This window comes from Megalobrama amblycephala, linkage group LG24, assembly GCF_018812025.1.
Source record: "Megalobrama amblycephala isolate DHTTF-2021 linkage group LG24, ASM1881202v1, whole genome shotgun sequence".
Classification (NCBI taxonomy): Eukaryota; Metazoa; Chordata; class Actinopteri; order Cypriniformes; family Xenocyprididae; genus Megalobrama; species Megalobrama amblycephala.
In genome coordinates, this window is record NC_063067.1 from 2,086,442 (window position 1) to 2,114,302 (window position 27,861).

Sequence of the window (27,861 nt, forward strand, 5' to 3'; positions counted from 1 at the left end):
GTTTTAATTTTTACCGTGATTGATTAGCCTATTTATTCAACAGTAACAATGTATTCTGTGGTAGTCATCTGTGTGTAACCAATTTAAAAATGAAGTAATGACAATTAAATTAAATCGAGCTTTGGTTCAGTATCCTTCCCCCACACCATTATGACGGTAACTCTCCAAACAAGCAAATGCCCCCCCATTTTATTCCCGATGTGATCCGTCAGCTCCAGCCCACTAATTTGGAGCGGTTATAGCCTACTTCTTTTCCCACGTTCCCCTCCGTCTCGCGCACAGTTGAGCGCGCAAATCTTTCTAAGATACTCATTTGCCCTTGAGCGCGCGGGCCTTTCAACTTTGCCCATGAGCTCGGAAAGACGCGTTCGGACGCATGCACACGCGCACCGTCCATGGTCATAAAAATTCGGCTGCGCGGACACTGTTCAGGGAGTCAAAGCTAGTCCACGGTCTAGTAAATGTTTCTTGCTTGCGCCGACTGAAAAGACATGAGACAAGAGAGACTCGGACATTGCAGTACTAAACACTGAACGGTCTGTGCGTGAATTTGGATAAAACAGTTAATCGATTTGATGCCGAGTCCGAATGCCGTTTATTCCTTCACAGTGGCATATAGTGGATGGGCATGCAGGGCTATTCATTTTTTTTTATTATTATTATCATGCTACTTTTATTATTAAATTAATATTGCAATTAATTTGCCCCGCGATATCATAGCGCATCACCGCATAACCGACGCGCTGCGAGGACAATAAAATATTAATTAGATAGCTCCTCATTTAAAGAACAACTTGTTTAACACGAAATACTTCTCAAATTAACGAAACCTTTTTTCTCACTATGGGCCACAAGAGAAATATTAAGAAAATAAATTAGAGTCATCTCTCATCTCTAAGAGAATATGCGCCGTTATTGCAGCGTCGGATGCCAAAAACTCAAGTCAGGTTTTTACTTTGTTTCTGTAGTGAATAATTGACTGGAGTTTGAGACTTCTTCACCCACATAACTCTCACGCAAAGTTTGCACATTGGTTGTGTGATTTCCTGGCTCGTCTTCATTTGTTTAAAATGGAAATATTTTCAATATTGCGACGTGGCACTTTTCTTTATTGCTTGCAAAATGGTGGACACTGATTCACATATCATCCACGTCATTTCCCGTGATAATAAAATGAAGTGAATAAACAACAAGCTATATATATATATATATATATATATATATATATACAGGTCCTTCTCAAAAAATTAGCATATTGTGATAAAGTTCATTATTTTCCATAATGTAATGATATAAATTAAACTTTCATATATTTTAGATTCATTGCACACCAACTGAAATATTTCAGGTCTTTTATTGTTTTAATACTGATGATTTTGGCATACAGCTCATGAAAACCCAAAATCTCAAAAAATTAGCATATTTCATCCGACCAATAAAAGAAAAGTGTTTTTAATACAAAAAAAGTCAACCTTCAATTAATTATGTTCAGTTATGCACTTGTGGCGGGGGTTCGAGGGCAATAAGGACTTTTATTTTAAATACAGTGGAAATTATAAGATGTCAAACTCACTCCGACTACGCCACTTTGGGAGTTTCACCCAAAGAATTAGAATAAACCACTTATAGTTGTTTACACAGATTCGTATCACTAATTAGAGTCAGAGACATGGGTAACAGTACAAAATTATTTTATTGACATCATTAAAAACAATATTAAAAACAAACAATTAGACATTTGTCCCAGCCACACAGGCCACTTAAGATTCTTAGAACAAGTCGAGGGCAGGGGCTAGAGCTTACCAGTAAAAAACGGATAATCAGACCACACCACCTGTAGGTGAATCACTGCACTTTACTGTGTCCACACGCGCACACGCACACACACACACACACACACACACACACGGTGAGGTGGTCACTGCACACTTGTGAGGGATATACCACCACCTAAAACCAGTCCTCTGCCCCTGGTGCTCAGGCCCTGCCGAGACAAAAGTGATCAGAATCAAGCACACAATCACTTTTAGAGACTGGGTAGTGCAACTCAACCAATCAAATAACACAAATGAATGTTGGTAACAAATGATTGCTTAAAGCAAAAGTCAAAATTTCAACAAAATACAAGTAAACAAAAAAAGAAAAAAACAGAATAGACTTTAAACAAATGATATAAATCACAAAACAAAATCTAACGCCACTGGGGGAAGCAAATCAAATAATAAGTAAAGAATCACAAAAATATAATCAAAATTAGAGACAAAGGTAATTCAAACCCCAAAAACAATACAGCAATCTAATGCAACTAAAGAAACAAGCAGAAATAGACTAAAGAAAGTCACAAAAATATAATAATTGGAATTTAAACTGAAATGATTCAAAGCTTCAAAGACAAAAATAGTATTAATACAACTGAAAAGAGCAAACAAAATATAGATATAAGATATAGATATATTGTATATATATAGATATATACAAGATATAAAGCAGTCAGAAAAGAAAAATTAACGAAGAAAGAAAATTAGAAACTGGAAACAGGACAGCACTGCAGCCATAACAAACGCGGAGCACCCCGAATAGATTGCAGTTACGGCCGTCACAACACCTATAGATAAAGCGAGACTGTTACTCTGTTAAATATATTCTCTCACCATCATATGCGTGTGCATGAATACTTACCAATTGCAGGGATTAACGTTTCTATAAAGAGCCAACAAATAGAGTCTTTTCAAGCAAACGCCGGTACAGAAAACAGCGACCCAGCAAGTGCATCTGGTTCTCACAGCTAAGAAAAGGGGTTGAGTTAAGAACATACTCAATTTAATCAGCGCGCTCCTGAATGCATACGTCGCTTAACGCGGTTAAATAGGAATTAACAGCATTCGACCTACCTTCTTCGATGTCTACACCCACTACATGTAAACAATAATAAACGACATTGCAGCAAAACTCGCCGAGTCCAGGTAGAACTGCTCTCCAACCAAGTTGCAGTCTCTAAAACACATTAGATAGAGTGTACGCCTCTCGTAAACACACAGGCCATATCAAACAAGATAACTAGCAGCGCGTTCTTACCGTGTCGAGCACTCACATCCAGTTCCGGGAAGTGACGGAAGCGCGTTAACGACGCAACAGTTCCCCAAATGACGCATCCCAGATAACGCGCATGTTCCCGTTTTTATAGCCCAGTGACACTGCCAATAAGCTAAAACATTGTGACGTAAGCAACAATAACCCCTCCTGCCACAATCTACCCCTCCATTTTGCATCGGCGCCCCGACGATGGACTAGAGGTAAATTGCAACAGAACTCCAGTTCACTAACTCCAAGGCCTAAACAAAGCTGAAATGGTGTTGGACACAATTTCAGAATTACCGGTAGCTCTATTCCTTACCTCTTCTACAGCTTGGGGAAGATGGTGTACATTGGAATGCTGACCTGCCCCAGCTCGGCCTGTCCGCCGAGGGGCAAACACCCCCTCATGATGGGAACTGGGAGGTACTTCACTTTCCCTCACAAGTTCTGCACCCCGTTCTACTGGTTCTACCAAAACTGTACCCACAGGAGGGATACCGGCTGGCAAAAGTTCTTGAACCTCAGGCTGCACTGAGCAGCCAACCTCCCGAGGTACCATTCCCTGAATAGTCCGAGGAGTCTCTGGCACCAAAACCACCAAATCGGCATCTACCTCCTCATACTCCTGGGGGTCCTCCTGATTCTCCACACCACCAGCAGACTGAGCAACAGGCAAAACCTCTTTCTGAACACAAGCCTTTAGCAGAGAACGATGCACTCTCCGTACCTTACCTAGATCTGTAACCGGTGCAACAGCATACACCACACCTCCCTCTTCGGGAGAACGGACCACCTGATATATTACAGAACTCCATAAGTCCTGAATCTTGTGACGGCCTCGCACTACATGATCTCTTAGGTAGACTAACTGACCTTCAGACAAGGGTGGATCCCTAACATACTGGTCGTGTTGAGTCTTCCGACGGTCTGCAGCAGCCTTCAGCCGTTCGCGTGCCCCCTCAAATGCAATCTGCAATCGCCTACGATGTTCCACGACCCAGCTGTGTATGCTTCCTACAGCTGGTTCAGGCACCCTACCAAGCAGAAAGTCTATTGGCAACTGGGGTTCTTGACCAAACATTAAGATAGTATGGAGACTCCCCAGTCACTTGATGAGGAGTGGTGTTGTAACAAAATACCACCTGTGATAAACAGGATGCCCAATCCCTCTTCCTAGAACCCGGCAATGTTCGCAACAAATTATGCAAAGTGCGATTAAATCGCTCACATTGCCCGTTACCGGCCGGATGGTACGGGGTCGTACGTGATTTCCTTACCTGATAAAGCTCACAAAGCTGGCGAATAAGAGCAGATTCAAAATTACGGCCCTGGTCTGAGTGAATACGGCCCGGGACCCCAAACTTATAAAACCACTCCTCAACCAAAACTTGCGCCACAGTCTCAGCTCTTTGATCATGTGTGGGCACTGCCATAGAAAATTTACTAAACACATCAGTCATCACTAATACGTTTTCCTGCCCAGAATATGAAGGTTCAAGTACCGTGAAGTCAATGGCAAGAACTTCATTAGGCCTCGAAGCAAGTAGATGACCCATGAAAGCACGTGCTACTGGCCGATTATCTTTAGCAAGCTGGCAGCGTTCGCATTCCTGGCACCAACGGGTAATATCGGCTAGCATATTTGGCCAATAGCACCGCTGCCGAATCAACTCGCTAGTGCGCTCTACCCCTTGGTGCCCATGTTGTTGGTGTAGCTGTATCAAAACCTCTTCCCTCAGAACATCAGGCAATACTAATTGATAACACTCTTCGCCTCCGTCAGGGCGAAATATCCTTCGGTGCAACACTCCTTCCCTTGCTTCTAATCTATTCCATTGCTGGAGGAGAGTCAGAACTGGTTTATTTAGCTGACGCCGCTCCTCCGACCCTGGACGCTGGCCCCGTTCCCAGAACTTTATTATCTGTCCGATAACAGGATCAGTCTCCTGCATAGAACGCAGATCGGAGGAAGAATACCCTGGCAACGCACTCATTGCCCTCGCATCTGCTTGAACTGCACATCCGGTGCCGATGGCCTGCTGCCAACGACTCAGGGACTGTAACACCAGCAGCTAACTCCTCAATGTTGCACTGGGAGGTGGGGTTCTGTCGAGAGAGAGCATCTGCATTACCATTACTCCTTCCTGACCTATATCTTACCTCAAAATCAAATGCAGCCAACTCTGCAGCCCAACGTTGTTCTGTGGCTCCGAGCTTTGCCGTAGCTAGATGACTCAGGGGATTATTATCAGTGAACACGATACACTTGTGGCCCAAAAGATACTCCCTGAATTGTTTCGACCATGGCCCACTTAAGTGCAAGAAACTCTAGTTTCATTGAGCTGTAATTAGTCATATTACGCTCAGTGGGCCTTAGGCTACGACTGGCATACGCTATAGGTCGAATCTTCCCTTCAAACTCTTGGGAGAGGACTGCCCCCAGACCCCCATGACTAGCGTCTACCTCTAAAATGAAGGTCTTGGAAAAATCTGCATAAGCCAGTACTGGGGCAGATGTCAACTTCCCCTTTAGGGCCTCAAATGCCGTCTGACACTGCTCAGTCCACACATGGGTCAAACCCTGCCCTTTCCGTTTACCCGACTTACCTGACTTACCTCCCATCACTTCAGCAACCAGCCTATGCAGAGGTGCTACCAATTTGGCAAACCCCTCCACAAAGCGCCTATAATAACTTGCAAAACCAAGGAATGTTCGTAACTCGGACACAGTTTCGGGGCAACGCCATTGTGCAACCGCCGCGATTTTACCTGGATTTGTTGCTACCCCTTGCGCAGATATAACGTGCCCCAGGTACTTCACTTCAGGCCTGAAGAAAGCACATTTCTCCAGCTTTGCCTTGAGTCCTTCCTTCTCTAGACGACCCAAGACCATCTCCAATCTTTCCAAATGCTGAGCTACAGAAGAGGAAAACACCACAACATCGTCAAGATATAGGAGCAGGGACTGACACCGCTGATCACCGAATAGTCGCTCCATTAGCCTCTGGAACGTACTTGGAGCGTTACAAAGGCCAAAAGGCATACGGTTCCATTCAAATAATCCAAACGGTGTACAGAACGCAGTCTTTGGCTTATCCTGCTCCGAGACAGGAACCTGCAAGTACCCGCTGGCCAAATCCAATGTAGAGAACCAGCGTGCCCCAGCTAGTGAGTCCAAAGACTCCTCAATACGAGGCAGGGGAAATGCGTCCCTCCTAGTCTTGGCATTTAGGTGACGGTAGTCTACGCACATGCGCAGACTACCGTCCTTCTTTTTGACCAAAACTATTGGTGATGCATAAGGGCTACAACTCTCACGAACTATTCCAGCCTCCAACAACTGATTGATATGAGTTTTTACCACCTCATATTCAGAAGGAGGAATCCGCCGATATCGTTGAACGCACCGGAGCATTATCCAATAGAGGTATATCATGGGAAATGAGGCGAGTGCAACCTAGATCGCTCTCGTGACCTGAAAACACTGCCTGATATTTCTGCAGCAGAGCTCTAACCTGACCCTGCTCTGAACTGGACAGAACCGATAAATCAAGGGACTCAATCTGTTGGGACAAGGAAGAACCTCCCACTACACTATGGGACTGGACTGTGGCAACTACTGGCTTTTCTTCACTGACCCCGGACGGCAAACTAACAACATAGACCTCCCTCAAATTACCCACCACCGTTGTAGGGCGAAGCATTACCTCCACTGTGCCAACATTCACTATAGGCACATAAGCTGTCCCTCGAATTACCCTCACCAAAGCAGGTGATGCTAGAAGCCCAGCTGGGAGGCCTGACTCAGGGGGCTCAAACAAAACAGTACTGCCAAAATACTGGGCCGAACAGGTTGCAGCCACCAGCTTCATGGTGCCACCTGGGATGCGACACACCTTGCGTCCGCGCACCCGCACCCACCCCACATGATTGGAGAGCATCCTAGCACTTACTCGACGACAATATTGCAATGCATCAGACACATCAGGTAATTGTGTAATCACAGGAAGGTCAAAGAGAGCGCTGCCATGTTGTCCAAAAAGCTCCTGATAACACCGGCCAAGGATGTTCATCCCCAATACTCCAGGGACATCCAGACTCATGCCATCAGGAGGATCCCGGACCACCAGGACACCACACCCAATGACCAACCTACCACAAAGTTCCACATCTAGCTCCAAATATCCAACGTACGGAATGGTAAGCCCATTGGCAGCTCGAAGTTGTAACCACTGACAATTTTGAAGGCGGTCCTGACCCCACGGTTCAAAATGTTGTCGAAAACAGCTTTCGGTAATTGTCGACACCATCGAACCTGTATCCACTAAGCAGGGCACTGAAACACCCCCCATAAAAGCGATCACATGTGGACAAGAGGAGATTAAATTAGAAACTAAGCGATGTGCACCTATCTTACTTGAGTCAATTCCTTCCCCACCCAGGCTGTGACTCCGTGACCTGGTGGGAACTAGTTTTCCGACGGTCGGGGGGAACGTGCCTGTCCATTCTCAGCTGTAGAGAAACCAGTCGCAGGCTGGGGAGGGCGTGGGAAACTTCGTTCCCCATCACACTCACGGGCAAAATGGCCCGGTCGCTGACACCGTCTACATATAATTGGACCAGAACGAGGAGAACGACTACGTACCTGTGATGTTTGAAAACGGGCGAAAGTTTGTGTGAGCTGATTCAACTGTTGTTGTTGCTGTCGTAACATTTCTCTCAATTCGCCCAGCTCTGACTGCGGTGACGACCTTGCAAATTCGACCGACGTCTCCCCACGCACCCCATATTGAATGCCGTATGCTAGGGGGACCGACTGACTACGCCCTCTTGCTCCCCCAGGCATCCCCTCTTGTTCCCACCTAATTGCTTCACTGCGGACGTCTAATAAGGTGGCAGTAGGTTGGCGACGAACCAACTGCTTCAGCTCTCGCCTCAGGCCACTATCAGCGACGTGCTCGACAAATTGATCCCGCAATAAGGTTTCTGCATTAGGGATAACATGCGGCGACCGGTTCTTAACCCTTTCCAACAGGCCCATAAGCGCAAGAGAAAATTCTAACAGAGTCTCACCCTCTAGTTGCTTTCTAGAAAAGAAGGCCTCCTGTAACGCTACATAAGACTGAGAACAGCCATAAAGATCACACAACGCCTTAATAATCTTATCAGGGTCTCCGTGTTCTAAATCAGGCCGATACCTAATCTCTTCCCGGGCCTCTCCCTCCAAGTGGTCAAACAAGAAGAAAGCTTGGTCTGCGGTCGACATATAACGTACCCTCATGCACGCCTGTGCCTCCTCAACCCATTCGTCAATACATAAACCTGATTTGCCATTAAACTTTGGGCACCGTCGATCTCGCGGTACAAAAACAAATCGTTCAGATGCAACGGCACCAGCTGGTTGAGGTGTAACAGGCGGAGCAGTGGAGGTGCCAGGCAAGGCGGCATCAGGACCAGGCAACCCAACTGGTGCCTGTGCCTGCTGCAACCGTGCATTGTCAGCTCTCAACTGAGCTACCAAATCCCTCAATTCTTGTAATTCATCCTCCATCTTTAAATTTTACCCCTTTTTTTCCTTAGAAAAACACTTACCACAGGAAAGAGGCCACCAAATGGAACGACTCTGGAACAATGCACTGCTGCCCTGTTTCCAAAAACAAACTCAAAATACACAACGCAAAAGCAATACAACGAAAACCCAATGTCTCTGACGCAAAATTATAGTGACCCTGCCGACTACGCCACAATGTGGCGGGGGTTCGAGGGCAATAAGGACTTTTATTTTAAATACAGTGGAAATTATAAGATGTCAAACTCACTCCGACTACGCCACTTTGGGAGTTTCACCCAAAGAATTAGAATAAACCACTTATAGTTGTTTACACAGATTCGTATCACTAATTAGAGTCAGAGACATGGGTAACAGTACAAAATTATTTTATTGACATCATTAAAAACAATATTAAAAACAAACAATTAGACATTTGTCCCAGCCACACAGGCCACTTAAGATTCTTAGAACAAGTCGAGGGCAGGGGCTAGAGCTTACCAGTAAAAACGGATAATCAGACCACACCACCTGTAGGTGAATCACTGCACTTTACTGTGTCCGCGCACACGCACACACACACACACACACACACACACACACAACACACGGTGAGGTGGTCACTGCACACTTGTGAGGGATATACCACCACCTAAAACCAGTCCTCTGCCCCTCGTGCTCAGGCCCTGCCGAGACAAAAGTGATCAGAATCAAGCACACAATCACTTTTAGAGACTTACGTGCTCGACAAATTGATCCCGCAATAAGGTTTCTGCATTAGGGATAACATGCGGCGACCGGTTCTTAACCCTTTCCAACAGGCCCATAAGCGCAAGAGAAAATTCTAACAGAGTCTCACCCTCTTGTTGCTTTCTAGAAAAGAAGGCCTCCTGTAACGCTACATAAGACTGAGAACAGCCATAAAGATCACGCAACGCCTTAATAATCTTATCAGGGTCTCCGCGTTCTAAATCAGGCCGATACCTAATCTCTTCCCGGGCCTCTCCCTCCAAGTGGTCAAACAAGAAGAAAGCTTGGTCTGCGGTCGACATATAACGTACCCTCATGCACGCCTGTGCCTCCTCAACCCATTCGTCAATACATAAACCTGATTTGCCATTAAACTTTGGGCACCGTCGATCTCGCGGTACAAAAACAAATTGTTCAGATGCAACGGCACCAGCTGGTTGAGGTGTAACAGGCGGAGCAGTGGAGGTGCCAGGCAAGGCGGCATCAGGACCAGGCAACCCAACTGGTGCCTGTGCCTGCTGCAACCGTGCATTGTCAGCTCTCAACTGAGCTACCAAATCCCTCAATTCTTGTAATTCATCCTCCATCTTTAAATTTTACCCCTTTTTTTTTCCTTAGAAAAACACTTACCACAGGAAAGAGGCCACCAAATGGAACGACTCTGGAACAATGCACTGTTGCCCTGTTTCCAAAAACACAAACTCAAAATACACAACACAAAAGCAATACAACGAAAACCCAATGTCTCTGACGCAAAATTATAGTGACCCTGCCGGCTACGCCACAATGTGGCGGGGGTTCGAGGGCAATAAGGACTTTTATTTTAAATACAGTGGAAATTATAAGATGTCAAACTCACTCCGACTACGCCACTTTGGGAGTTTCACCCAAAGAATTAGAATAAACCACTTATAGTTGTTTACACAGATTCGTATCACTAATTAGAGTCAGAGACATGGGTAACAGTACAAAATTATTTTATTGACATCATTAAAAACAATATTAAAAACAAACAATTAGACATTTGTCCCAGCCACACAGGCCACTTAAGATTCTTAGAACAAGTCGAGGGCAGGGGCTAGAGCTTACCAGTAAAAAACGGATAATCAGACCACACCACCTGTAGGTGAATCACTGCACTTTACTGTGTCCACACGCGCACACGCACACGCACACACACACACACACACACACACACACACGGTGAGGTGGTCACTGCACACTTGTGAGGGATATACCACCACCTAAAACCAGTCCTCTGCCCCTCGTGCTCAGGCCCTGCCGAGACAAAAGTGATCAGAATCAAGCACACAATCACTTTTAGAGACTGGGTAGTGCAACTCAACCAATCAAATAACACAAATGAATGTTGGTAACAAATGATTGCTTAAAGCAAAAGTCAAAATTTCAACAAAATACAAGTAAACAAAAAAAGAAAAAAACAGAATAGACTTTAAACAAATGATATAAATCACAAAACAAAATCTAACGCCACTGGGGGAAGCAAATCAAATAATAAGTAAAGAATCACAAAAATATAATCAAAATTAGAGACAAAGGTAATTCAAACCCCAAAAACAATACAGCAATCTAATGCAACTAAAGAAACAAGCAGAAATAGACTAAAGAAAGTCACAAAAATATAATAATTGGAATTTAAACTGAAATGATTCAAGCTTCAAAGACAAAAATAGTATTAATACAACTGAAAAGAGCAAACAAAATATAGATATAAGATATAGATATATTGTATATATATAGATATATACAAGATATAAAGCAGTCAGAAAAGAAAAATTAACGAAGAAAGAAAATTAGAAACTGGAAACAGGACAGCACTGCAGCCATAACAAACGCGGAGCACCCCGAATAGATTGCAGTTACGGCCGTCACAACACCTATAGATAAAGCGAGACTGTTACTCTGTTAAATATATTCTCTCACCATCATATGCGTGTGCATGAATACTTACCAATTGCAGGGATTAACGTTTCTATAAAGAGCCAACAAATAGAGTCTTTTCAAGCAAACGCCGGTACAGAAAACAGCGACCCAGCAAGTGCATCTGGTTCTCACAGCTAAGAAAAGGGGTTGAGTTAAGAACATACTCAATTTAATCAGCGCGCTCCTGAATGCATACGTCGCTTAACGCGGTTAAATAGGAATTAACAGCATTCGACCTACCTTCTTCGATGTCTACACCCACTACATGTAAACAATAATAAACGACATTGCAGCAAAACTCGCCGAGTCCAGGTAGAACTGCTCTCCAACCAAGTTGCAGTCTCTAAAACACATTAGATAGAGTGTACGCCTCTCGTAAACACACAGGCCATATCAAACAAGATAACTAGCAGCGCGTTCTTACCGTGTCGAGCACTCACATCCAGTTCCGGGAAGTGACGGAAGCGCGTTAACGACGCAACAGTTCCCCAAATGACGCATCCCAGATAACGCGCATGTTCCCGTTTTTATAGCCCAGTGACACTGCCAATAAGCTAAAACATTGTGACGTAAGCAACAATAACCCCTCCTGCCACACACTCAATACTTGGTCGGGAATCCTTTTGCAGAAATGACTGCTTCAATGCGGCGTGGCATGGAGGCAATCAGCCTGTGGCACTGCTGAGGTGTTATGGAGGCCCAGGATGCTTCGATAGCGGCCTTAAGCTCATCCAGAGTGTTGGGTCTTGCGTCTCTCAACTTTCTCTTCACAATATCCCACAGATTCTCTATGGGGTTCAGGTCAGGAGAGTTGGCAGGCCAATTGAGCACAGTAATACCATGGTCAGTAAACCATTTACCAGTGGTTTTGGCACTGTGAGCAGGTGCCAGGTCGTGCTGAAAAATGAAATCTTCATCTCCATAAAGCTTTTCAGCAGATGGAAGCATGAAGTGCTCCAAAATCTCCTGATAGCTAGCTGCATTGACCCTGCCCTTGATAAAACACAGTGGACCAACACCAGCAGCTGACATGGCACCCCAGACCATCACTGACTGTGGGTACTTGACACTGGACTTCAGGCATTTTGGCATTTCCTTCTCCCCAGTCTTCCTCCAGACTCTGGCACCTGACATGCAAAATTTGCTTTCATCCGAAAAAAGTACTTTGGACCACTGAGCAACAGTCCAGTGCTGTTCAAAAGTGGCTTGACCTGGGGAATGCGGCACCTGTAGCCCATTTCCTGCACACGCCTGTGCACGGTGGCTCTGGATGTTTCTACTCCAGACTCAGTCCACTGCTTCCGCAGGTCCCCCAAGGTCTGGAATCGGTCCTTCTCCACAATCTTCCTCAGGGTCCGGTCACCTCTTCTCGTTGTGCAGCGTTTTTTGCCACACTTTTTCCTTCCCACAGACTTCCCACTGAGGTGCCTTGATACAGCACTCTGGGAACAGCCTATTCGTTCAGAAATTTCTTTCTGTGTCTTACCCTCTCGCTTGAGGGTGTCAATGATGGCCTTCTGGTTGGCAGTCTTACCCATGATTGCGGTTTTGAGTAATGAACCAGGCTGGGAGTTTTTAAAAGCCTCAGGAATCTTTTGCAGGTGTTTAGAGTTAATTAGTTGATTCAGATGATTAGGTTAATAGCTCGTTTAGAGAACCTTTTCATGATATGCTAATTTTTGAGATAGGAATTTTGGGTTTTCATGAGCTGTATGCCAAAATCATCAGTATTAAAACAATAAAAGACCTGAAATATTTCAGTTGGTGTGCAATGAATCTAAAATATATGAAAGTTTAATTTTTATCATTACATTATGGAAAATAATGAACTTTATCACAATATGCTAATTTTTTGAGAAGGACCTGTATATATATATATATATATATATATATATATATATATATATATGAAAAAAAATAGAGGTCCACCCTATTGTCACGATCACCTGTGAGAGTGCCCTTCAGCCTTTAGAGGGCACTCCGTCCCGGACTGTCATTTCCACCTGTTTCATGGACTACATTCCCCATACACACTTCCCGGACTAATCACCACTCATCATTGCACCCAGCTGTTTTGTATCACCTCATCAGTGTCTGTCTATTTATACCTGGTTTGTTGCTGTCTGGATTTGTGGTTCATTGTTTGATGTCACCCTTGGTCTGATCCCTGGTTTCCTTGTTCTCCTGTTTTGGTTTGTTGTTTTCTAGTTTCTTGTTTTATTTTTGGACTGTTGTTTGGATGCCGACCCCTGCCTGTACTCGGGATTACGCTTTTTGGTATTGCCCTTAATAAAACACTTTGCTGCACTTGGATCTTCCTTCTGTCTTTCTTCGTGCCGTGACACCTATTTCACCAAGGTCCACCCACTTGAAGATTTCTGGCCTCGCCACTGCCTCGAGATCTCGTTCGGTCCGGTTGAAGGGTTTTTGTTATGATATAACAACTGATATGAGAACTTTAGCACATGTGTCAGCTAAACATTCATTCAGTGTTTCCCATTAATGATCCTGTGCCATTGCCGCCGTTTCATAATGAACCGAAAATTTAAAACATAGGCTAATGGTCTCTAACATTGTATTTTGCCAACGAACTAAAATCGAAACGGTGATATGGCTTTGTGCCTTTATACAACAGCAAAATACAGTGATTAAGTATATATGTACAGTCTGTGCTGCCTGTTTTAAAGAGATGTGCGCACTTTGCTCACACAATCAGCTGGTGACATGGTGATCAAAATTAAAGCTCAAGGATTTATCTTAGAAATTGGCTAAAAATAGTATTTTAATTTCCCTAGACGTTGTGTAAAGTAGCCTAACCAAAAAAAAAAAAAAAAAGAGTGCATTTGTTACAATAGCCTATATGGATTTTATTGTCATATTGAATAATTATATAGCTAGGCCTAAAACATTATTGTATTATTATTTTATTGTAATAATTGTTTGGCATCCTAAAACACCTAACGATGTAGACTTATATCACAGCTAAAAAGATGTTTGAACCCTCTTTAATGTCCAGGTACAAGTTAATGCTGTTTCTTTGTTCAAGTGTGCACACTGTACATGGGTTGAAGCTCTTAATTTTGAGCTTCCAAAGTGCACCAGATTGATGCATTTAACCTTTAAAATGTACAAAATTTTCTTCCGGGGATGCATGCCCCCCGACCCCCCTAGAGGAGGTATACAGAACATTTTACAATTTCCAGTGAGAATAAATGTAGCCTACATTTTATGAACTTTACTCAAGAATACTACAACAAAGCTCCTTTCATGTCAGTAAAGCTGTTAACAGAAAATTTAAATGTCATTGGACAAAAGTTGTAATTTCGTACAGTATAAACAGCTCGTGAAAATTAAAATATTCAATTCAAAAGTTAGGCCTACTGGCTAGTTATTTTGGTGAGTTGTATTAAAACCAAGACCAAATCCTAATAATAAAATTAAATCATAATATTTATTAATGTAAAATGTGAAACTCACAGCAATAAAAAAATCAAAAATGTACTGTCCCCGTTTTTTAATTAATAGATAATAACAAATGAGATTTTGGTGGTATTTTGACCACTTACATAGGAAATGTCCCCGGTTTCCATTTCAGAAATCTGGTCACCTTAATTAAGGAACTAAACAAAACTACACATATAGTCTGTCTATATATTTATTACAATGTTTACACATTTAGCAGAGATGAATTAGGAACTGTTTCATATTTTTGGGCGGAGTTATATGACATCACTGCACGTGTGTAGACTTCAGTAAAAATGAAACTGAACAGATGAACTGGAAGCTTCTTAAAAACAACATTTCTCTTCAGAAACTCTAAAATTAACGATCAAATCGGATATTCACTCACAGGTAAGTGATGAAAATTAAAGTTCTCTAGTTTAATAGCATGAAGCAGTAAAATTTATAGTTTGTGTTCATGTCACATATCAGAAACAGGAAGTACTTGAACTGCAGACAAAATAAACAAAAGGTGCGTCCCAATTTCGCGTACTTATGCACTATTCTATGACGTTTTTCAAGTATAAATAGTGTGAGTAGTGCGTTCACACTGAAAATTCCAAAAAGAAAAAGTGCACTTTAAATACCCAGATGATGCACTAAATTAACGGAAAAAACGAAGTGTGGAATGTTGGACCACTTCATGCACTCAACTGTCGCAGCTTTAATTACGTAGTGGAGGGGGAGAGGGTATCAAACTCCGATGTTAAATGACAAAATAACCTTAATACAATTCACACACTACATGGATGAGTGCATAGTGCACAAGTACATAGTGTATAAAGTGCATAGTGTATAGTGCGTCATTTGGGACGCAACTAAAGTTCAGTGAAAACTCCATTAAACAGAACTGGCACCTTGTGCTTACAGATGTTTATTAAGTAGGTTATTTGTTTGAAAAATTACACTTCTACTCATTTTCTTTGTGGTCTTTTATAAAATATATTTTCATTATGGTATTAAAATGTTGTAAAAACCTTCTTAAATTTGCTGTACTGCTCCCAGAGACATATTTAGTTTCTGTATTTAGTACCTTCAGTTTTTTTTCTACCACTCACTAGTACCTACTGCAGTGCCACAGATCTGTCTGAAAGTACAGACCAGCAATCAGACCAGAAGTTAGTGGTGGAGCTTATAGGCTCGGTGTGGTTAGGGTTAGTGTTGGAGGTGGGCATTCTTTGACTTTGATATAAACAACGGTACATAAATAATCATTGTTAATTATAATAGTGTAAGAATTAACCCGATTAATTATCAAAAAGTGTAATTAAATTACAGTGAATAAGAACCAAATTAACTGTAAATGATTCAGAATTCATATTTAACACTTCATCAATTATTCATCCACCGAAAAATTGAGGTTAAAGTATTTTACCAATTCAGGACAAAATATTATCCCGTGGCCAATGGTAAGACTATTTTGTTATGATTGATTATGATTATGATTATGAGCACGGTAGCAAAATCATAGTTTAAGGCAGCAATTTGGCAACCACAGCACAAGACACTTGTATGTGTGAAAAATCAAACAAGACTATTGAACTAAATCTACTACACACAAACTAATCTAACGAAAAACATACGCACACACACACACTCATTCATTCAGTTACAGGGAAATGGTGAGATTGTTACATTTACATTACATTTATGCATTTGGCAGACGCTTTTATCCAAAGCGACTTACATTGCATTATACTATACATTTGTATCTGAATATGTGCAATCCCTAGGATCGAACCCATGACCTTTGGCATTGCTAGTGCCATGCTCTAACCACTGAGCTACAGGAAAGCTTGTTATCTGGAGGTGAATGGATTCCCAATTGTCTAGTTTGAACAATTTTCTTTGACGGTAACCTGAGAGAATTAATACACTAGCAATTCAACCATAGTTTCATTTGCTTAATAAAATTGCACCAGCTCAGCAAAGTTAGGAGACCTGTATTACTTGCGTTTGGATGCTTCTGTAAGCACGAGTTCCCTTCGTGACGGAGTTGAAGGAAATTTCGGGGTGCTGCTCGGTCAAGTGTTCTGAAGGACGGCGTTCTGTGGGGAAATAGTTGGCTTTGCAGGAAATGGAATCTCCGTTGAGTGGTTGCAGGGTTTACGTGTTGCTGCGGAGATTTCTCTCGTCGTCTCGAGGAGTTGCTGGAACTAAAAGACTTTGAGTGAGTCTTCTTCTGTGAAGTTCAACGAAGGTTCTTGCAGGGGGGTTGAGTGAGTTCTTGAAGAGGTTTAGCTTGCAGGCAGGACGATGGTCGGTCCGACGACTCAGCGAAGGCCAAGGCGTAGTACAAGCACACAAAGGCAAAAACGAAAACACAATGCGCTGTATTGAGTTTTGAACGGTTTGTTGGTTTCGCCTTTCCGATTGTTTTAGCCAGATATGGTTTTGGGCGGGTCCTATGCCCAGTTCTCCTGTTCTTGTATGTAATTAGCATAATGTCCTTACAGTCCTTTGTTCTCAAACTTAGGGATTTTGGTCAGAACTTTGAGAAGTTAACTTTGCTGATTCAAAAGTCGTACATCTTACATAAATCAATTTTGCGTCAAAATACTGGAAAGCATTCATCCATCACAACCATACCAAACAGTACACACTTTCTGTAATTGAGGTAGATTTTCTTCAAATTTACCTGTAATCAATATTTAAAACACACAGAAAGAATTAGGTTCCATGAACAAAATAAAGCATGCTTATTACATATGATATGTTAGAGGCTACTTCAGTTCATATCTTTGGCAGTATTTATTAAATTTTTTCTGTTTAAAACAAAGAGAGTGGCTTCCTTGTCTGCCAGGGAAACTTTGGAATGTCTTTTGAAATGCAAAGTTGGGCAGAGGGAATGTTTCCTGTAGGTGATTCCCATAGTGGCCTGCTGTGACTTTCACCTTGAGATGTGTCGCAGGTCCGAGTTTCCTGATAACAGTGGGAATTTGCACCTTGCGTCCTGGTGTTTGCTGATCCAACAAAGTGAGAGAGAGTCTTTTTGATCTGTCTCTACAATCAATGGTCTCCAAATGGCAGAAATTGGAGAACAGGATCTTTCAGCAATTTTATGGCTCATGAAAGACTTGGTGGGAGAATGGGTTGATTCTCTTTGATCTTTGGAATGTGGAGTTTTGGTCATTTAGTGGGCTTCATTCAGGAATAATGGGTGTTTCAATAGTATTTAACATTTGAAACACCCATAGCCTAATTTATTAAGTGCATATAATTATGAAAGCTGCTCTCTTCAGCAATGTAGATGATATATTATCATTCTCTTTTCAGTCATGGCATCTTCCAGTGGTTCAGCACTAAATGAGGAGCTCCAGTGCTCCATCTGTCTGGAAGTGTTCACTGATCCAGTCACCACTCCATGTGGACACAACTTCTGCAGAACCTGCCTGAGCAAATGCTGGACGAACACACAGACCTGCTTCTGTCCACTCTGTAAAGAAACATTCAGCAAAAGACCTGATCTCAAGATTAATACAACACTCAGAGAGGTTGTGCAACACTTTAAGAAGTTTAATCAGGAGAATCTGAGGTGTTCTGTGACATCTGTGATGAAAGAAAGCAGAAAGCTGTGAAGACCTGCCTGACGTGTCAAAGCTCTTACTGTGATGTTCATCTGGAGCCTCATCTCAGAGTCCCACGTCTAAAGAAACACAAACTCGTCAATGCTGTGGAAAATCTGGATGATTATATATGCCAGAAACATGAGAGACCTCTGGAGATGTTCTGCAGAGATGATCAGACGAGTGTTTGTCTGTCCTGCACTGAAGGAGAACACAGGACTCACAACACTGTTCCTATAGAGGAGGAGAGTCGAGAGAAGAAGGTAAAGAGTTACAGACAAAACACTTTAAGCACACTTTGAAATACAGTTTTCTTTCCTGTGTCTTGACATGTTGAAGAACCTGACCCAAATCCAATGGTCTTTCATTTCTTCTGATAAAAGCTTTTTGTTGCTCGAGAAACTGTCAGGATTAAAAAATTCAAAACTATAATTTTGAATTAATATGGTCTTTAAATGGTTTAAAAAGAAAAAATCAAACAAGACTGTCAGAAGAAGGAAACATAAATTCAATGATAAATGTTTTTCTCTGTATGTAGAATCAGCTGGTTCAGAGACAGACTGACGTTCATCAGACGATTGAGGACAGAATGAAGAAGATTCAAGAGATCAAACACTCAGTAGAGCTGAGAAAGGTTTGTGCTTTAATCAATCAGAGTTCATTTCCTGAGTCATGGTCCTTTTCAATCCTCTTCTCCCATTTCACTTTCTGTTTAACTATCCTTCCAAAAATATATCTCAAAAAATTTTATGCATCATACAAACTTGATTCCAAAAAAGTTGGGACACTCTACAAATTGTGAATAAAAAAGGAATGCAATAATTTACAAATCTCATAAACTTATATTTTATTCACAATAGAATATAGATAACATATCAAATGTTGAAAGTGAGACATTTTGAAATGTCATGCCAAATATTGGCTCATTTTGGATTTCATGAGAGCTACACATTCCAAAAAAGTTGGGACAGGTAGCAATAAGAGGCCGGAAAATTTAAATGTACATATAAGGAACAGCTGGAGGACCAATTTGCATTATTAGGTCAATTGGCAACATGATTGGGTATAAAAAGAGCCTCTCAGAGTGGCAGTGTCTCTCAGAAGTCAAGATGGGCAGAGGATCACCAATTCCCCCAATGCTGCAGCGAAAAATAGTGGAGCAATATCAGAAAGGAGTTTCTCAGAGAAAAATTGCAAAGAGTTTGAAGTTATCATCATCTACAGTGCATAATATCATCCAAAGATTCAGAGAATCTGGAACAATCTCTGTGCGTAAGGGTTAAGGCCGGAAAACCATACTGGATGCCCGTGATCTTCGGGCCCTTAGACGGCACTGCATCACATACAGGAATGCTACTGTAATGGAAATCACAACATGGGCTCAGGAATACTTCCAGAAAACATTGTCGTTGAACACAATCCACCGTACCATTCGCCATTCGCCATTTCTGACTAAAACTCTATAGGTCAAAAAAGAAGCCATTTCTAAACATGATCCAGAAGCGCAGGCATTTTCTCTGAGCCAAGGCTCTTTTAAAATGGACTGTGGCAAAGCGGAAAACTGTTCTGTGGTCAGACGAATCAAAATTTGAAGTTCTTTTTGGAAAACTGGGATGCCATGTCATCCAGACTAAAGAGGACAAGGACAACCCAAGTTGTTATCAGCGCTCAGTTCAGAAGCCTGCATCTCTGATGGTATGGGGTTGCATGAGTGCGTGTGGCATGGGCAGCTTACACATCTGGAAAGGCACCATCAATGCTGAAAGGTATATCCAAGTTCTAGAACAACATATGCTCCCATCCAGACTTCGTCTCTTTCAGGGAAGACCTTGCATTTTCCAACATGACAATGCCAAACCACATACTGCATCAATTACAACATCATGGCTGCGTAGAAGAAGGATCCGGGTACTGAAATGGCCAGCCTGCAGTCCAGGTCTTTCACCCATAGAAAACATTTGGCACATCATAAAGAGGAAGACGTGACAAAGAAGACCTAAGACAGTTGAGCAACTAGAAGCCTGTATTAGACAAGAATGGGACAACATTCCTATTCCTAAACTTGAGCAACTTGTCTCCTCAGTCTCCAGACGTTTGCAGACTGTTATAAAAAGAAGAGGGGATGCCACACAGTGGTAAACATGTCCTTGTCCCAACTTTTTTGAGATGTGTTGATGCCATGAAATTTAAAATCAACTTATTTTTCCCTTAAAATGATACATTTTCTCAGTTTAAACATTTGATATGTCATCTATGTTGTATTCTGAATTAACTATTGAAATATGAAACTTCCACATCATTGCATTCTGTTTTTATTCACAATTTGTACAGTGTCCCAACTTTTTTGGAATCAGGTTTGTAATATTTCAACCTAATTAATAAAGACACTGAATTAAATCGAGAGTTCTGCCATCATCTAGTAACCCTCAAGTTCTAAACACATTATTTTTTCCCATAGTTCACAAATCTTGGTGTATTGCACTTGAGTGTCTTTTGTATTCCACTGAAAATTACGCATTTTAAGTGACATGCGGTTAATTGATGATGAGAGAATTTTCATTTTGGGTTGAACATATAATATGTAATATATTAACAAATAGAACTTTTCATTCATCAGAGAAACACAGAGAAAGAGAAATCCTCCAGAGTTGAGCTCTTCACTGATCTGATCCGCTCCATTGAGAGATGTCAGTCTGAGCAGCTGAAGATGATGGAGGAACAGCAGAAAGAAACAGAGAAACAGGCTGAAGATCTCATTAAAGAGCTGCAGCAGGAAATCACTGAGCTGAAGAAGAGAAACACTGAGCTGGAGCAGCTCTCACACACTGACGATCATCTCCACCTCATACAGGTCTGTGAACATCTGTCTCATCATGTACAATATTACAGTACAAACTCTCTGTTCTGTAAGATTCACACAACTGGCCCAACGAAGGTGTCCAGTGGTGTGGCTGAAGGTTTCCTGAGGGAAAAAAAGCAACAAATGCACACTGCAAATTACTATTACATGCAACACAATATACGCATGGTATTTGCTATAATTTAATACACAATATGCACAGCCATTCGCATTTTGTTCTCTGCATCCAATACGAACACGCTGTTGCATCTTTGATAACTTCTGAGATTTATTTATGCTTTGAAACTCTTACAAAGCAAAAACAAACACTCGTTTTTGACCCATTAATGCATCTCTAGCTTATTGTATGCGATCTCACTGTTTGAAGCACCTGTCAGAGGATGAATAAGGCCGAAGTCCACCTCTCTCTTGTTCTCGTAGCTCTCTCGAGAAAAAACTTGTGTCGGTATTTGATGGCCAACCAACCACCCGCAGGCAGTCTTGCCCTGGCTGCATTGTGGGGAAAGCCATGCAACACACCCGAACTTTTACACCACAAACACTTAAGACCCATGAACGCTTCTCTCATCTACTACTAGTGATGGGAAGTTCGGATCATTTTACCGACTCTGACTTTTGAGTCTCGTTCAGCAAAATGAACGAATCTTTTTTCGAGTCATTTCGTTCATTTTAGCAAAATGTAATTAAAATGTTATGTGTTACTTCAACAACACATCTATTACTTATGCAAACATTGATCACACTACAAACAATACAAAACTACAATGCTTTAAGATACAGAAAAGATTAATTCATTCTTTACCTGGGTCTTCATTAAGATTTAAGCTCACCTCTTGTCTGACAAGTCTTCGGGTCATTCCTTTTAAGTCATTCCTTAATGACGTGACAGGCAGCCCCATACGCTAAACCAATGCAGTCAAAGTATTTATGAGTTCATTTTTACTCCAATTTTGAGTTTGCTGGTATAATAATTGCAAAGACATATTAGAATTAAGAAGATTGCTCAAAAAGGACATAATGACATAAATTTCATTTTGAATTTGAATTATTAATGTTAGTTTCATGAGTCTTTCGGTTATTTACTTAGTTTTGTCACACAGTCGTTCCATTGGTTTAATGGGTCTGTCACGTGATTAAGGTGACTCAAAAACAGACATGAAGTGAACCATTCTCTTTCCGGCTACGCTACACAGGTGAACAATGCAGTCTGTAGAATATTGAGCCGGAAACTCGTTCTTCCCGAGAATTGATTTTTTCAAGAACGACACATCACTATTACGCAGTTAGCAGTTTATGTCTGTCATTGATGTGGTGTCCTTTTTTGTCTTCTGATAGGATAAGAAAACTCAGTCTCATAAATAATTATGATACATCGACACGTCATCGAAGTGTGATAGTGCACCGATACGTCACCACAATGTAGATTTTAAACCCGGAAGATGAAAATAGCGGGGAAAAAAAATCTCAAAATTAACCACTTTCCCTCTACAATTACATCTAACAGATGCTAACATTGTATTTGTCAGACTCAGATGGAGACAGAGAAGTAAAAAGTCAGATGGTAGTGTATTTACAGAGACACAAACACAGGTAACAACAAATGGAATGATGACTTTTGATGCAAGCACAAACACACTGACACTTAGCTGAGGAATGACTTTGGAATGTCTTAGTTGGATCGTATCCGGATGGTCAACGTGGAATTGGGTAAGTAGTGAGGGGTCGAGGATGTGGTGACGATTAACCCAGGATCGTTCCTCAGGTCCATAATCCTTCCAGTCGACGAGGTATTCCAGTTGGGGACCCCGTCGTTGAGAGTTGAGGATCGCACCCCGTAGATGGACTCTTCTTCAACCAGGTCAGGAGGCAGCGTCACCAGGATCTGTGGAAGGAGACAAGGGTTCAGTGTGGGGTTTAAGGAGTGATACGTGAAATGAAGGTGCAATACAGTACTGTGGTGGTTGAGACGGTAGGTAACTTTGTTGAGCGAGAACTCACAGGAACTTAAATCTACACAGATAATGAACAGAATACAAGGTGTGATCAAATTAATCAGTAACCATAGTAAAAAAGTGGTTGGAAAATTAACAAAGGAAACAGGAAACAATGCTGAGCAAATTAAAGTTAATGAAAATGAAACTAAGACAAGATAACAGAATAAGTGTGACATCTCTCTCTCCTGCTGTAGATGTGCTCATCCCTGTCCAGTCGTCCACACACCAAGAACTGGACTGAGATCCGGATTGACTCTGATGTGAATGTGAACTCTCTGAAAAGAGCTCTGACTCAACTGAGGAAAACTCTACATGGGAAACTAAATGAAAAACTCAGTCAAACTGGTATGTGAATATCAAATACAGTGTATAGATATTTTTGTTAGTAACTATCTAAGAAAGTACATTTTCAAGGACTATTATGGGATAAAAGGGCAACACTTTATTTTATAGTGTCATTGTACATGTAGTTAGTATGGTAATAACTATAAATGAGGCATAATTACATGCTGCAACTAATCCTAACCAGACCCTAATCCTAACCCTACAGTAAGAACATGGAGTTTCTTAATATTACTCAGCACTTAAATGTTTAATTACAGTGTAACAAAGACACCTTAAAATAAAGTGTAACCAATAAAATGTTAGCATTGGTGACCTGCTGCTGGTCATCACAATTATTTAATCTCTGTCTGCAAACATTCACAATGTTTCAAAAATATAACCACAATATAACTTAAACTTGCAATGTTAGCATTAAACTGGTATGATAAAATCACTTAATAAACCTAGTCTATGTGAAGTTAAATCCAAACTTTAACTTATGCCATAACCAGTTACTGCAGTATTACTTTAACTTACTTTAGAGACATATAAGCAACATGACATAACTATCCATGTACAAACAATAATACATAACCAGAAATCACTACATGCCACTGATGCTGTTAATAGAGATAAACTCACTGTTAACCTGAAATTATTCCTATTTCAGACAGGACCACTTTGGCAAGTTACTTGAGTTTATTGAACACAATTATCTTTTAGCGGTATGGTTCCTTATGGGGGTTCTTGCTCCAAAATTAATTGAACACAAGAGCTTTAACATTAACCCCCCAGAACCATCAGCTTGGAAATATATAGACAATTAAGACACTTAGTAATGTCTTTAAAAGCGAACATGGTAATCGTGTACATATGGCAGTGGGACGTCTATACTGTAGCTTGGTTATGAGGATGAGTGTCTCTCAGCAGTGAGGTCCATGCCAGCCGGGACTTAAAAGCCTTAGTGATCAGCTGGCCTGACTGAACTAACGCTGTGCTCGATAATAATTCATCATTATATTGTCATCAGTGTCTTCAGGTTTGAAGTTTGTGCAGAAGTTTGCAGGTACAGTGACTGACACCATTTTCTTCAATACACTGACAATACTTTGTTTATAATCTGTATTATTTATTGTACATCTGAAAATGTTTGTTCTGAAGTTGATTGATAATGTCTGATCTCTCTCAGTGGATTTGACTCTGGATCCTGATATAGCTTATCCATGTCTCATCCTGTCTGATGATGGAAAACAAGTCTGTGAAGGAGACATTATGAAGAACGTCCCAGAAAACCCAAAGAGATTTGATGAGAGTCCTTGTGTTCTGGCAAAGCAGGGATTCAGTTCAGGGAGATTTTACTATGAGGTGCAGGTGAAGGGAAAGCCTGGGTGGGCTTTAGGAGTGGCCAGAGAATCCATTAACAGGAAGGGGGAGATCTGGCTGAATCCTAAGAATGGATACTGGACTGTGATGCTGATGAATGAGAATCAATATGAAGCTGCTGATGATCCACCTGTCTCTTTATCTCTGAGAGTGAAACCTGAGAAGGTGGGAGTGTTTGTGGATTATGAGGAGGGTCTGGTCTCTTTTTATGACGTGGACTTCAGATCTCATATCTACTCTTTCACTGGTCAGACTTTCACTGAGAATCTCTATCCATATTTTAGCCCATATCATAATGATAAAGGTAAAAACTCAAAGCCACTGATCATCACACCTGTCAACTGAAACAAACAAAAAACATCAAATCTGAAAAGATTAAATATGGATGTGATGTTTTCAGAATATGTAAATGAAAACCAAAAAACAATTTGCACAAACCACAATCAAGTACATTTTACTTGTGATTATAAGGAAATTAATATAGACAAAATATAATAGACAAAATGTGTACAAGTGCAAAAAAAAAAAAAAAAAAAAACTAAAAAAACAACAACAAAAAAACCTGTATATTTAGGCCCTTTAAAAAAATCAGTCAGCTGTGAAGTAAAAAAAATTGAAGTAAAAAAAAAAAATAAATACTAAAATTGTAAATATGTGAATATACTTCAGAGATATTTTACTCATTAAAAATTACAAAAATTGTGGCCAGTGTCTTTTGGAGAAAAACATTTATTTAATAAATTGTTACATTTTTTACAAATAATTTGAATGAAATATCGAAAGGATAAACAATTCATATGTTACGTAACACACCATGTAAAGAAGGCGAGGGATGCAGGATACAAAGCACATTCAAGTTTACTGGAAGAATAACAGGTAGAAAACAATACAATAACCGACACAGGATGAACAGAACAGAACGGGAGTACAAATACACAGAGTGAAGAGGGAGCTAAACAGGCACAGGTGGAGGAAATTAACTAATCAGGGACTAACGAGAACAGGTGCGGACAATACAGGACATCTTGACATATGTATTTTTACATCCATCTTTGATCATATTTAGGAAGGGTGCCAATAATTCTGGCCATGACTGTATGTGAAATATAGTGAGTTTTATGTTGTTTGAAAAAATTATATTTGAATGGCCAATATGAGTCTTTATATTTCTAATCAAGATTTGTTTGCTTTTCTCTTTCATTTATACTGTGATTTTGCTTTTCAAATCAATATGAAATTTTACATAAATTGATAGGCTATAATAATATTATATGGTGAATTTCTACATAATATGCTACATTTCCAGTGTTTCTACATATTATTTTGTAAAGATAACTCTGAAGCCATTTTCTTTCTCTCTTCTTCAGCTGTTGAACTGAATTACTGTATTATTATTTAGTGTGGTGAAATATTGTGGTTCTTGATTTACTGTATTGTAATAACTGCAGCATCTGAATAAAGACAAGTGTTCAATTCTATTACTGATATTACTTATAAACTAAACAGATTGTTTGTCTGACGCTCTGCATTCCCAATCCCTCTATCTGGAACAAAACGTTCCTCAACACTTGTGACAGCGGGTTCTGGAAAATCATCTTGACTGTCAACTCTTTACCCACCACAGCGCCATCTAGAGGCTGAAACAGTTCAAACACAATCAATGGATGTAGAGTTTCTTTTTGTGATTAACTGAATCCAAATATGGCGCCTTCAGATGTTTTACCAGGTTGAGCATCAACACTAAACGCAATGGATTCTGAATGCATTGTGCCAGTTTGAATATGCAAAATTGAGAATGAAATATTTACATTTGCGATATTTTGATAATTTCGATATATCATGCAGCCCTACATTGAAACATATCTGTGCTGTGCATGTGCCAATGTTTGATTTTACAGACATCTGTTCATGACATGATCTGTTCATTTCAGTGTGTTGGTTCACCACTGCATATATAATCAGATCCTGAAGCAAAACCAGTTGAGAACTGAGTTAAGTTTGAATTGTGAGAATCAAATCAATTAATCAATTTATGAAAGCATAAAGAAATAAAAAACTGTAAAGACAAACACAAACAGTCATTAAAGGGTTAGTTCACCCAAAAATGTATTACTCTCCCTCATGTCGTTCCACACCTGTAAGACCTTCGTTAATCTTCGAAACGCAAATGAAGATATTTTTGATGAAATCCGATGGCTCAGTGAGGCCTGCATAGCCAGCAATGACATTTCCTCTCTCAAGATCCATTAATGTACTAAAAACATATTTAAATCAGTTCATGTGAGTACAGTGGTTCAATATTAATATTATAAAGCCACGAGAATATTTTTGGTGCGCCAAAAAAAAAAAATAAAAAAAAAATCAGCAGGTCGAATCGGCGGTTCGGAGCGCCAAAGTCATGATTCGACACGCTGATTCATAACGCTACGAAGCTGAAGCAGTGTTTTGAAATCGGCCATCACTATATAAGTCATTATTTAGTTTTTTTTTGGAGCACCAAAAATATTCTCATTGCTTTATAATATTAATATTGAACCACTGTAACATGAACTGATTTAAATATGTTTTTAGTACATTAATGGATCTTGAGAGAGGAAATGTCATTGCTCCCTATGCAGGCCTCACTGAGCCATTGGATTTCATCAAAAATATCTTAATTTGTGTTCTGAAGATGAAAGAAGGATTTACGGGTGTGGAATGGCATGAGGGTGAGTAATAAATGACAGAATTTTCTTTTTTGGGTGAACTAACCCTTTAAGGTATAGAATGAAATAAATCATTATCCTGTACTAACCTCTCCGTTCAGCTTGTGGTTTCTCTCCATCAACTTTACCTCCAATGACTCCTTCTCTCTCTTCATTTCTCTGATTAAACAATTATTATCCGGCATGGACTGACATATATTGTCTCCTTCAT

General features: G+C 40.7%; 1 protein-coding gene and 2 long non-coding RNA genes across 5 annotated transcripts; 1 reads left to right on the top strand and 2 right to left on the bottom strand.

Moving 5' to 3' along the window:
* Positions 1-1,674: 1,674 nt before the first annotated feature.
* LOC125260345 lies at positions 1,675-3,468 on the bottom strand. 2 transcript variants are annotated; one of them, XR_007183011.1, is made up of 4 exons: positions 3,076-3,466; positions 2,892-2,994; positions 2,680-2,785; positions 1,675-1,984 (listed from the first exon to the last, which is right to left on the bottom strand). It is a non-coding gene; the product is annotated as an uncharacterized LOC125260345 (long non-coding RNA). The 2 variants fall into 2 exon arrangements; XR_007183012.1 differs by lacking the exon at positions 1,675-1,984 and adding an exon at positions 2,412-2,622 and having other exon boundaries at positions 3,076-3,468.
* A 6,865-nt stretch (positions 3,469-10,333) lies between these two features.
* LOC125260346 lies at positions 10,334-11,906 on the bottom strand. Of its 2 annotated transcripts, XR_007183014.1 has the most exons (4): positions 11,742-11,906; positions 11,558-11,660; positions 11,346-11,451; positions 10,334-11,288 (listed from the first exon to the last, which is right to left on the bottom strand). It is a non-coding gene; the product is annotated as an uncharacterized LOC125260346 (long non-coding RNA). The 2 variants fall into 2 exon arrangements; XR_007183013.1 differs by having other exon boundaries at positions 10,334-11,451; positions 11,742-11,901.
* Positions 11,907-15,037: 3,131 nt separating this feature from the next.
* Positions 15,038-25,571, top strand: LOC125260296 (E3 ubiquitin-protein ligase TRIM39-like). Its single transcript, XM_048178612.1, is given in 8 exon segments — positions 15,038-15,169; positions 18,095-18,325; positions 18,328-18,647; positions 18,923-19,018; positions 21,002-21,235; positions 23,433-23,583; positions 24,593-24,628; positions 24,752-25,571. Coding segments are annotated over 7 exon segments (1,605 nt in total). The 5' UTR covers positions 15,038-15,169; positions 18,095-18,096; the 3' UTR covers positions 25,291-25,571.
* The last annotated feature ends 2,290 nt before the right edge of the window (positions 25,572-27,861 follow it).